We start from the raw sequence: 12,060 nt of genomic DNA, 5'->3' as shown, positions 1-12,060 counted from the left end.
GGACATCATATTAAAGATGGTAAGAGAATGCAGACATGATACAAGAGATGGTCAGAGACTGAAGACATGGTACAAGAGATGGTCAGAGACTGCAGACATAGTACAAGAGAAGGACAGAGACTGCAGACTTGATACAAGAGATGATCAGAGACTGTGGACATGATACAAGAGATCAATGCAGCCTCATCAGTGCCCATCAAATACAGCCTCATCAGTGCCCATTAAATGCAGCCTCACTGTGCCCATCAATGCAGCCTCACTGTGCCCATCAAATGCAGCCTCACTGTGCCCATCAAATGCAGCCTCACTGTGCCCATCAATGCAGTCTCACTTTGCCCATCAATGCAGTCTCACTGTGACCATCAATGCAGACTCACTGTGCCCATCAATGCAGACTCACTGTGCACATCAATGCAGACTCACTGTGCACATCATTGCAGCCTCACTGTGCCCATCAAATGCAGCTTTACGGTGCCCATGAATGCAGCCTCACTGTGCCCATGAATGCAGCCTCACTGTGCCCATCCATTCAGCCTTACTGTGCCCATGAATGCAGCCTCACTGCCCATGAATGCAGCCTCACTGTGCCCATGAATGCAGCCTCACTGTGCCAATCAGTGCAGAAGCACTGCCCATGAATGCAGCCTCGTTGCCCATCAATGCACCCTCACTGTGCCCATCAATGCAGCCTCACAGTGCCCATGAATGCAGCCTCACGGCCCATCAGTGCAGCCTCACTGTGTCCATCAAATCCAGCTTTACTGTGCCCGTGAATGCAGCCTCACTGTGCCTGTGAATGCAGCCTCACTGTGTCCATGAATGCAGCCTCACTGTGCCCATGAATGCAGCCTCACTGTGCTCATGAATGCAGCCTCACTGTGCTCATGAATGCAGCCTCACTGTGCTCATGAATGCAGCCTCACTGTGTCCATGAATGCGGCCTCACTGTGTCCATGAATGCAGCCTCACGGCCCATCGATGCAGCCTCAGCCCATCAATGCAGCCTCACTGTGTCCATCAAATGCAGCTTTACTGTGCCTGTGAATACAGCCTCACTGTGCCCGTGAATGCAGCCTCACTGTGCCTGTGAATGCAGCCTCACGGTGCCTGTAAATGCAGCCTCACTGTGCCCATGAATGCAGCCTTACTGTGTCCATGAATTCAGCCTCACTGTGCCCATCAATGCAGCCTCATTGTGCCCATCAATGCAGCCTCATTGTGCCCATCAATGCAGCCTTACTGTCCATCAAATGCAGCTTTACTGTGCCTGTGAATGCAGCCTCACTGTGCCCATAAATGCAGCCTCACTGCCCATCAATGCAGCCTCAGCCCATCAATGCAGCCTCACTGTGTCCATCAAATTCAGCTCTACACTGCCTGTGAATGCAGCCTCACTGTGCCTGTGAATGCAGGCTCAATGTCCCCATTAATGCGGCCTCACTGTGCCTGTAAATGCAGCCTCACTGTGCCCATGAATGCAGCCTCATTGTGCCCATCAATGCAGCCTTACTGTGTCCATGAATGCAGCCTCACTGTGCCATTCAATGCAGCTTCATTTTACCCATCAATGCTGCCTCGTTGTGCCCATTAATGCAGCCTCACTGTCCATCAAATGCAGCTTTACTGTGCCCGTGAATGCAGCCTCACTGTGCCCATGAATGCAGCCTCACTGTGCCCATCAATGCAGCCTCAGTGCTCATGAATGCAGTCCCATGAATACAGACTCACCATTGCCTGGATCACACACACACAGCAGGCATCTCCTGCTGTGTGTGATGGAGCTGGGTCTGTGTTCGGCGGCAATGTAACAAGGTCCCGCCCCCCTAGACCGGCTCGTGTGATAGGCAGAACACTGATTAAATCAGTGTTCCATCTACTTACTATCACACAAGCCGTTCTAGGGGGTGGGACCTTGTTACAGTGCAGCCGAATACAGACCCAGCTCCGTCGCACACAGCGGGAGATGCCCGCTGTGTGTGACACATTAGAGGAGGAGGAGGAGAGAGGGAGGGAGGGGAGTGCTGCAGCTACAGCTCCAAGTGGCCCCAGGGCAGGCAGTTTACCGGGAATTTTCCCGGTATCCCCTTAGGCCAGTCCGGCCCTGGTCATAGCAAAACTCAAAGTAATTTCAATACACACAGTGACCTATAGCTTCAAAAAAAAAAATCAGTTTCATGCATATCATACAAACCCCTATTTCTTTTTTAGGAAAATAAAACCAATGCTTTCTCAGTATTTCTTGCTTTTATTCCAACCCCAACTTTGATCACTAAAAAATTATTTAAAGCAATGCACGTATGCAAAGCTATAACTAACTCTCAAAGTAAAAGTTCATCATTTATCCTAGTTGTATGTTCATCACAAAATCCTTACACATGCTTTAAATACACAAGGCATATGCACCTGAACCTTTATTTATATTAGCCTCCTGTACTCCCATACACAGTCAGACTGGCTCTATTGCATTGTAGAATGCTGTCAGTGTTAATACCGTCTGTTTGCTGGCCGCAAAAGAGAGCAAAGTTATACATTTATCAATGGAACATTTTATCTTATGTTGCAGAATGTACATCTGGATTATCGGTTGGCACTGCCAGCTGTCACCAAGAGGTCTCAGTTTTAAACATCAATCTGAATTCAGATAATTTTGACTCTGAGCTGTGCACTACATTACAGTGGATTGCTGCATCGGAACTAGGGATACCCACTGTGTACTTCAGGAACTCTCAGGAAAGTAGGATTCAAAAGGTATGTTGTCCAAAAGTTGGGAGTAGTTTTAAGTAAATGGGTATTTAAATGCCTTCCTTTTATACCAATACAGTTTTTTTTTAATTTTGTTTAAAGTAGACCTGTCATGAGAAAAATATAAGGGCTACAATTGCAGACCTGAAAGTAAGAGAAAAGTTTGAAGTCCTTAGCTGCATATTTGTTACAGGTCAGTGATTTAAAGTGCCTAAGCAAGAGGGTCAGCAATGGTAGCCACCATGTTTTCTTATAACAAGTTCACTTTAAGAAGCCAGGAACAAATGGATGTTTGTGCAGAAACTATTGGTCTTTTTCTATTAACAAACCTGTTTCCATATAAGCACTGAAAAATAATAAATGTTCCTAGCGAAAAGGAGAATATAGTGAATGTAAACCTGAAAAAAATTAAAGGATAAAGGACTTTATTGGTTGCCACATATAACCCTGAAAAAATTAAGTGACTCGACAAAATAAGTATTCAAAAGTTTAACAACAAAATTCTGTTAAAACATTCATAAAAACAGTTCAAAAACACTTTCCAATGATGTATAGTAAGTTCCCTAAAATGGTAAGAGCGCACTCATCCTGTTAGATCCTAGCCCATATATAACAAATACATGGGAATGGCAAATTGGGGCTTATACAGCTGGTAAAAGAGCCCTTGATAGGCAGTGCATAATGGGTGAAATCACTCAAAACAAATGGTGGGAACTCTGCCGCAGAAAGCCAGTAGGATCCATACAGCATTAAATGTGCTTAGTTGACAAAAAAACCTCTTCAGTTGGTTCATTCGTGAGACTCCACAGCCCCCATGAAAAAACAACCACCAGTAAACCTGTAGTCCATTTTAAACCTATAACTGTACAAACCCTATTCCAAAAAACATGGGACAGTGGGGTTCATTTGCTAAAGCTGTAAAGTGCAAAATCAGGCTCAGGCTGGGTTCACTCTTGTACAATGCAAGACATTATATGTGATTTGCACCGCATTGCTGTGCACATCACGTGTGATATCTGTACGATGTAAATTCAGCCATACAAACTGTATGGCTGAAATCTCATCGCATTTGCATCAAAATGGTGCAGGACTCTCTTTTTGGTCCACACTGGAATCGGATCGCATGGATGTTCACACCTATGCAAACTGATTCCTGCACCATTTCACAGTTCGCACTGCGATCTGATCTGGGGGTGTCATTAACTTTCTATTGACACCCACAGTGGTTCGCAGAGGGCAGTGTGTACCGTCTGCAATTCAAGTGCGATGCGGAACCCGCACAGGATTTGCAGGGTTTCCCACATCACACCAGTGTGATTCCAGCCTCACTTCTGCAAAGAAACTAATCACCTTCCAGGTTTTATTCCCAAAGCTTAATTGAACAAGCTGACATTAGAAGCTGATTGGCTACGATCAGGGCCGCTGATAAGCCAGTACACCTGGACCAGTTGTACCGGCCTGGGCAACTTCAAAGATTGTTCAGTGGAGGAAAGAAAATGGCATTCTAATTTACACCCCCGCTAAGCCGCTGCTACTAGCTTAGGGGGTGTTGTATTAATAGGATTTCCAGTGCCCCTCTCTGATGGTGGAAGAAGAGCAGTAGAGAGACTTTTTTTTTTAATTGCGGGTGCATGTCTATTCTGCACCCGACGCCTGCTCTACATATTTCCGGCTGCTCTGCTGACAGGTGAAGTCCCGGCTGCCTATTGCCTTCCCAGACTGAGTGATCTTCCTCCATTCAGCTCCACGCTCAGCAGCTGAGAATGAGAAAGGCAGGCAGAAGAGGCGGCAGCAGGGAGAGGCAGCTGTCAGGGAGCAGAAGGAGCTGGATTTATCGTCGATGGAGGAACACTGTATAAGCTGCGGTTTAGTACATTTTTTAAGCAAATTAAATAACTTTGTTTTGCCCACAGGTTTTTTTGGGTTTTTTTAACTGTACTGCAGCATTGTGGCATGGAGGAGGGGTCCTAAGTAAATGATTAATTCTTTAAGAGGCCCTGTCATTTAGCAAAACACTTGTGTGAGCCTACAAATCTGCATCTTCTGGCAGTTATACTAACTATGCTGCATGCTTTAATAAATTGCGTATAAACAGTGTAAGTTTACAAAGAAAGACAAGGGCTCCTCTTGACATCATTAACCCCTTCCCGACCATCTCAGCCTTTTCACTGAATCTTAAGGCAAGGGGTGGGACAGGGCCACTGAAAAGCCAGTACAACCAGCCCTGTTGTCTGGTGTCATCATCTCAGCAGGGGGGGCCCGGGTGGCATCACAGTTAGTTCAGTGCAGAAAAAAGGGCTTTCTAAATATCACCCCCACTCCGCCGCTTCTACTAGCTTATGGGGTGGTGTATTACTACTATTTCCTGGGCGCCTCTCTGATGATGTGATGATAGAGCAGTCAAGGGACTTTTTTTTTCAGTTTTGGGTGCATGTGCGATCCACACCCGTCTGCATGTTGCTGGCTACTCTGCTCAAGTACCAGCTGCCTGCTGATGCGGCTGCAGATTGCCTTCCCTGGTGGAGTGATCTTCCTCCACTCAGCTCCATACTCAGTAGCCGAGAATGAGGTGCTTATGTGAGCCTGGCAGGTGGCGACCGCTGCAGACAGCTGACAGGGAGCAGAAGGAGCCGGACTTCATCGAGGCTGGCTGAGTGAATATGGAGGCAATACTGCACATTACTATGGTGATATAACACACAGGCAGGAGTCAGCAGGTTCTCTGTCGCAGTGTGTCACATGACATGGCTGTCGGGTGCTGATTTTGTTAACTTATTGGTCATAAGCTAACAAGGTCAGCACCCAACGGCTATGTCATGTGACACACTGTGACAGAGCCAGCCACAGTCATGATAGAGCACCTGCTGACTGCTGCCTGTGTATTTTAATGCTGATGATCTTAACCTGTGCTGTGTGTTATCATAAGGCTTCTTTCACGTGGGGCGGAATCCGCTTATTCAGTGGGGGTTCTGTTCGCTGATCCCCCCCACTGAGCGGCGTGGGCAGATGACAGGTCTGTACCCATTCAGCTTAGGCAAAGTGAACATGGTCACAGTCCTCTCTGCTCTAAGGGTGGCTGATGTAAACAAATTGGCTGTCCGTTACACACAATTGCCCTCCAGTCCGATCCGTTAGATGGAGGGGAACAGATTATTTTCTGTCTTGTTTAGCGGATTAGATTGGAGGTAGGCGGATGTGAATGGACACAAGTCCTTTTATGTCCATCGCTTTATAGAAGTGAATGGAGGGTCAGATCAGGTCCACCTATAGATATTTGAGAGGTCTGTTCTCATCTGAAAACAATATTCATTTTGGATAATCAAATTTATAACAGGCTGGAGAAAGATAAATATTACTTGAAGACAAACCTGTACTTTGTTTAAAGGCGGGGTCTGGGGCGGAGCCAAGGGTGGGGTTGAGGGTGGAGCTGAAGGGGGCCCCGTCAGATAGGCTGTACGGGGCCCCATGATTTCTATCAGTGGCCCTGGCAACCATGCACAGCTGCACCAAATTATGAGTGCACCTGTTTTAGTAAACCTAACCCACTGTGTAAATCCATATTATATTCACAATAGAACATAGAAAACATATCAATTGTTTAAACTGAGAAAATGTACAAAAACATTTCTCAAAAGAGTTGTGACAGGGCAACAAAAAGCTGGCAAAGTAACTGGTACTAAAAAGGAATTGCTGGAAGAACTTTTTGCAGATTCATTGGCATTGGTTCATTGGCAACAGGTCAGTAACATGATTAGGTATAAAAAAAGCATCTTAAAGAGTCAAAGTGTCAGAAGTGAAGATAGACAGAGATTCACTAATCTGTAAAAAGCCAAGAATTATGAATTGAAATATGTCAAACAATTTAAGAATGTTCCTCAATGTAATCAAATTGCAAAGACTTTAAATATATCATCATTTAAAATGATAATGCAACATTGATTGCCCATGATCTTCGGGCCCTCAGACAGCATTGCATTAAAAACAGGCATGATTCTGTGATGGACATCACTGCATGGGCTCAGGAATACTTCCAAAAATCACTGTCTGTAAACACAGTTTGCCATGCCATCCAAAAATGCAAGAAAAAGCTCCATCATGAAAAGAAGCCATATCTGAATATGATCCAGAAATGCTGTCATCTTCTCTGGGCCAAAGGTCAAATAAAATGGTCTGCAAAGTAGAAAACTGTTCTGTGGTCAGGCGAATCAAAATTTGACATTCTTTTTGGGAACCACGGAGGCCGCATTCTTTGGATCAAAGAGAAGAGGAACCTTCCAGCTTGCTATCAGCACTCATTTCAAAGGCCTGCATCTCTGATGGTATGGGGGTAATAGTGTGTATGGAATGGGCATCTGGAAAGGCACCATCAATGCTGAAAGATACAGTATATCCAGGTTTTAGAGCAGCATATGCTTCCATCAGGACGATGTGTTTTTCGGGAAGGCCTTGCATATTTCAGCTGGACAATGCTAAACCACATACTGCAGCTATGACAACAGCATTGCTTCGTAGTAAAAGAGCCCAGGTGCTTAACTGGCAGGGTGTTGTTAAAAAAAAAAAGGGTATGCTACACTGTGGTAAACATGGCCCTGCCCCAACTTTTTCGAGATGTGTTGATACCATTAATTGCAAAATTACCTTATTTTTTCTTAAAATAGTATGTTTTCTCAGTTTAAACATTTGATGTTTTCTATTTTCTTTTGTGAATAAAATATGGTTTTATGAGATTTGCAAATCATTGCATTGTTTTTATGTAGATTTTACACAGCGTCCCAACTTTTTCAGAATTGGGGTTGAAAAAGTCTGGCATTACAAGGTGCTGTCAAGTTTGTTGGCTAGAAAAGCCTCTCGTTCTTGATTTCACTCATTCAATATTCTCATGTCTGGTGAAAGCAATACAGTGACCAATACGTGGCCTGTTGGGTTGTTGTATGTAAATTAGTCTAGCATAAAAGGGGACTTAGACCTAAAGTTTGGAAAGTTAAAGCAGAACTCCAACCAAAAAAAAAAAAAAATCAAATGAATAGCCTATTAAAAAAGGAAACAATGAAATCAGCTTTTGCTTTCAATCTCATGATCTCCCTCACAGTACTTTTTTCTGTGACTAGATGTCCTCAGTCTGATGGCCAGCATCATTCAATCCACTTCCCCTGAGTCCAGGTTATCCTGGACCTGCCCCAGCCTGTGACTGGGCAAGGAAAAGAGAAGCAGCACAATGATGAGACCATCTGTCTGTCACGCTCCTCTCTCTTCCTATTAGCGTGCTTCCTGCCAGCACATCTACTGATTGGCTCATTGTGCTGATTTTTCCTCTTACACTCTAACTCTGCTATATAGGGATTGCAAGAGACTGATATTGGGTCAAATGCAGGTGCTTACACTGATTGTATTTAAAAACTAAATTACATAGTTACATAGTTAGTCTGGTTGAAAAAAGGCACAAGTCCTAGTTCAACCATAAAAATAAATAAATAAATAAAAAATAATAATGATGTAATAATGTTTACAGAGCTACATTCATGTTTGCTTTATATTTTTATATTTTCTTTCCTTCAGTTCAGCTTTAAATCCTTATACAAAGTAAAACCAGTTTCAGAGGGGCATAAAAGATTTCATGGCTACAAATGCAGGTGTCTTGTACTGCTTTTTGGAATAGCTGTCAGGATACAAATATGGTAAAGCAACTATTGACTTTTTTAAGGTTCAGTCTTCAGGATCAACATGCCAAGTATTGCCTCATTCTTTATTATTTCATTGAAGTGGAACAAGGATGAAGCCAGTGAAGTGTTAGCCCACCTATTATGCACATGCTGGTCCTGGGTAAATCCTTTTTTCAGTAGTGAAGGGAGGGTACATTTGACAACCCCAAAAATATGTACATTTGGTAAACAAATGTGTGTTTCTGTCTTGATGGGCTCTCTTTATCTCTATTCTGTCTCCAGGGGTCTCCAAACTGTACTTCAGACTTTAGGGCCAGTGGGAAAAGAAAATGGGCCAGTGTCAATAGGAGTGAATAAATCTTCAGGCTTTGTGGTCAATGGGAGTAAAAAAAAAAAAATAGTGCTCCATTGATGGTGTCGTTGGAAGGAATGGTGCCCCATCCTTAGTGTCAATGAAAGAAATTGTGCCCCCACCGTTGGTGTCAATGACAGAAATTGTGCCACATCTTTGGTATTAGGAGAAATAGTGCCTTTTATAAGTTGTAGAAATAGTACCCCAAGTGCCGGATAAAGGCAAGCAAGGGGCCCCATGTGGTCCGTGGACCACAGTTTGGAGACCACTGATCTAGACTGATGGAGAAAGCCTTGCCATCCAAAGTCATACTCCTTTATTACATACTAATGATTTACATGCAGCAGTAAGAGAGCTTCTAGCCACACCACAGCCCAGGGCTCATACAGTGATTGATGTGGATATCAGCATCAGTGATGTTACCAAACTGTGGGGTATTGTAAGGTCAGGAATGGCAGTCTGGCACCTCTGACATCTGTCATTAGAGAGGATGTATCTGAGTGACAGAAAACTGTATTCTATGAGTTCTTCAGCCTTCTATTAATAAAAGTGCACTTTACATATTTTTCCTTTGGATCCCGGCATTGTATTATATCCATTATATTCATATCAATTGAATATTACTGCTCCAGTTTATCCTTGAGAACATAAGTTACATTCACAAATGTGTACTGATGTTTTAAATACCATGGCTATTTTTAGTTCCCAGCTCACCTTGGTGCTTTCATTTTGCAAGTAATTTTGCCTATACTGAGAAGCCTGCCATACTAGTAGCTAACGTACACTATATTGCCAAAATTATTGGGACACCTGCCTTTACACGCACATGAACTTTAATGGCATCTCAGTCTTAATCCGTAGAGTTCAATATTAAATTGATCCACCCTTTGCAGCTATAACAGCTTCATCTCTTCTGGGAAGGATGTCAAGGTTTGACCATTCTTCCAGAAGTGCATTTGTGAGGTCAGGCACTGATGTTGGATGAGAAGGCCTGGCTCGCAGTTTCCGTTCTAATTCATCCTAAAGGTGCTCTATCAGGTTGAGTTCAGGACTCTGTGCAGGCCAGTCAAGTTCCTGCACCTCAAACTCGCTTATCCATGTCTTTATGGACTTTGCTTTGTGCACTGGTGCGCAGTCATGTTGGAACAGGAAGGGGCCATCCCCAAACTGTTCTCACAAAGTTGGGAGCATGAAATTGTCCAAAACGTCTTGGTATGCTGATGCCTTAAGAGTACCCTTCACTGGAACTAAGGGGCCAAGCCCAACTTCTGAAAAACAACCCCACCTCAACCCAATAGAACACCTTCTGAGATGAATTAGAGTGGAGACTGCAAGCCAGGCCTTCTCGTTCAACATCAGTGCCTGACCTCACAAATGCGCTTCTGGAAGAATGGACAAACATTCGCATAGACACACTCCTAAACCTTGTGGACAGCCTTCCCAGAAGAGTTTAACTGTTATATCTGCAAAGCCTGGGCCAACTCAATATTGAACCCTACGGACTAAGACTGGGATGCCCTTAAAGTTCATGTGTGTGTGAAGGCAGGCGTCCCAATACTTTTGGCAATATAGTGTATTTTGAGGTTTTACTACTAGACTAGCTTTAAAGAGAGAGCTACAATGTACAATAACTTGTAGAACCCAATTGTTTTTGTAGCTTTCAGCAGTTCCGTGTAATTAGCTACTGAAGATGTTTCTAGTTGCTTTGCGTTAATGATCTTTTGTACATTACTTTTTTTCCTTTACTAATTCAGCCTTGTTGGAAACTCTTTGAATGCAAGAAATTTGGTACAGGATGTTTAACATAATGGAAAAATCGTCTTCTTCTTTCAGTTTCTGCAAGTCACACAATTGGTTCAGTCAAAGTCTTGGAAAGTCGGGGATATTTTCAGTGCCCTCATCCTTCACTGCAAGATACAGGAACAGGGCAGTAAAGGAGCACCCAGTTTCTTTGACTGGATCCTGGAACTGGGATAATACAATTAAAGACCACTGCAGGGACAGTCATGGAGTTCACTGCGGTCAGTCTGGACTCCCAATCTTCAGTACAACGCAAACAGACTTTTTTTTTTACCATGACTGGGAAAGGATTGACAGATTGTATATTTAGAATGTATTAGATACAGTTTTTTAGGCATGTGGGCCTTGCTTAATATTTTTCTAGCATATTTAAATATATGTATATATTGTAAGGAAAGTGTTTGAAATTGCAGAGTTTAGTTAAACTGCGTGTTTATTTTTAAGGTCTGTACAAAGTGACCAGGATATGAGGTATCTGAACTGGCACACACTGTGATGGTCCAGCAGTAAAAATAGCATTTTCATAACATGAAATGAAAGTAAATATAATGAGAAGACATATATACAGCACATCACCCATTGTAAAGAAATAATAAAAACATTTAACTTATCAAAGGCCTAATGAAAAACTCCATAGAAAACACAAACACCCTTTATGAATATACAGAGTGAATTACCCTATTTTTGTTTTTGGAAGTACAATTTTGAAGGAAAAAGGAAGCTTTCATAATTTGAGCCTGCAGCAAGAAATGAAGCCTGTTCCTGTGAGTTCTGGACAACATACTAGGCATGACACAGTTCTGTCCACCGGTGAACCCTTCCCCATTACACATTAGAACCTTACCCTCAGATGCTGGAGATTATTTGCAATTTTAACAATACGTTCAGTAAGTACTGCTGTCACTCTGTATCCCGCTTGTATCGTATAAAAAGAGAAGATAATTTCCTGTTAGTGGTACTAGACGATCTTTGCACATATTCAGTCATACGCCCACAGAAAGCAGGCACAACTTTGTGCTCTCCACCTTTTCTCCACTCTTCTCATTGCTTAACTGTCCTCCCTTGTAACCACCCCTATCTTCTTCGCTCTCTTTCACAGTGATGCACTCCCTCCCATTCTCAAATCTTCTCCTCTTCCTCTTCTTTCACCCATCTCAAATCTTCTCCTCTTACTCTTCTTTCACCCATGTCAGATCTTCTCCTCTTCCTCTTCTTTCACCCATCTCAAATCTTGTCCTCTTCCTCTTCTTTCACCCATCTCAAATCTTCTCCTCTTCTTTCACCCATCTCAAATCTTCTCGTCTTACTTGTCTTTCACCCATCTCAAATCTCCCCTTACTCTTCTTTCACCCATCTCAAATCTTCTCCTCTTCTTTCACCCATCTCAAATCTTCTCGTCTTACTTGTCTTTCACCCATCTCAAATCTTCTCCCCTTACTCTTCTTTCACCCATCTCAATCTTCTCCTCTTACTCTTCTTTCGCCCATCTCAAATCTTCTCCTCTTA

The 12,060-nt window shown here is 43.2% G+C and overlaps 1 protein-coding gene across 5 annotated transcripts in view; it reads left to right on the top strand.

Annotated features, from left to right (window-relative positions):
- Positions 1-11,169, top strand: part of SPHKAP (SPHK1 interactor, AKAP domain containing) — a gene marked incomplete in the record, with an annotated part of 381,842 nt that extends 370,673 nt beyond the window's left edge. For all 5 annotated transcript variants that reach the window (XM_073625690.1, XM_073625689.1, XM_073625688.1 and 2 more), the window contains 2 exon segments: positions 2,564-2,748; positions 10,588-11,169. In XM_073625690.1, the coding sequence (XP_073481791.1) occupies positions 2,564-2,748; positions 10,588-10,731 (329 nt within the window).
- Positions 11,170-12,060: the final 891 nt, after the last annotated feature.

Source organism: Aquarana catesbeiana, linkage group LG04 (assembly GCF_042186555.1).
Source record: "Aquarana catesbeiana isolate 2022-GZ linkage group LG04, ASM4218655v1, whole genome shotgun sequence".
Lineage (NCBI taxonomy): Eukaryota > Metazoa > Chordata > Amphibia > Anura > Ranidae > Aquarana > Aquarana catesbeiana.
This window is presented reverse-complemented; position numbering and strand designations above follow the sequence as displayed.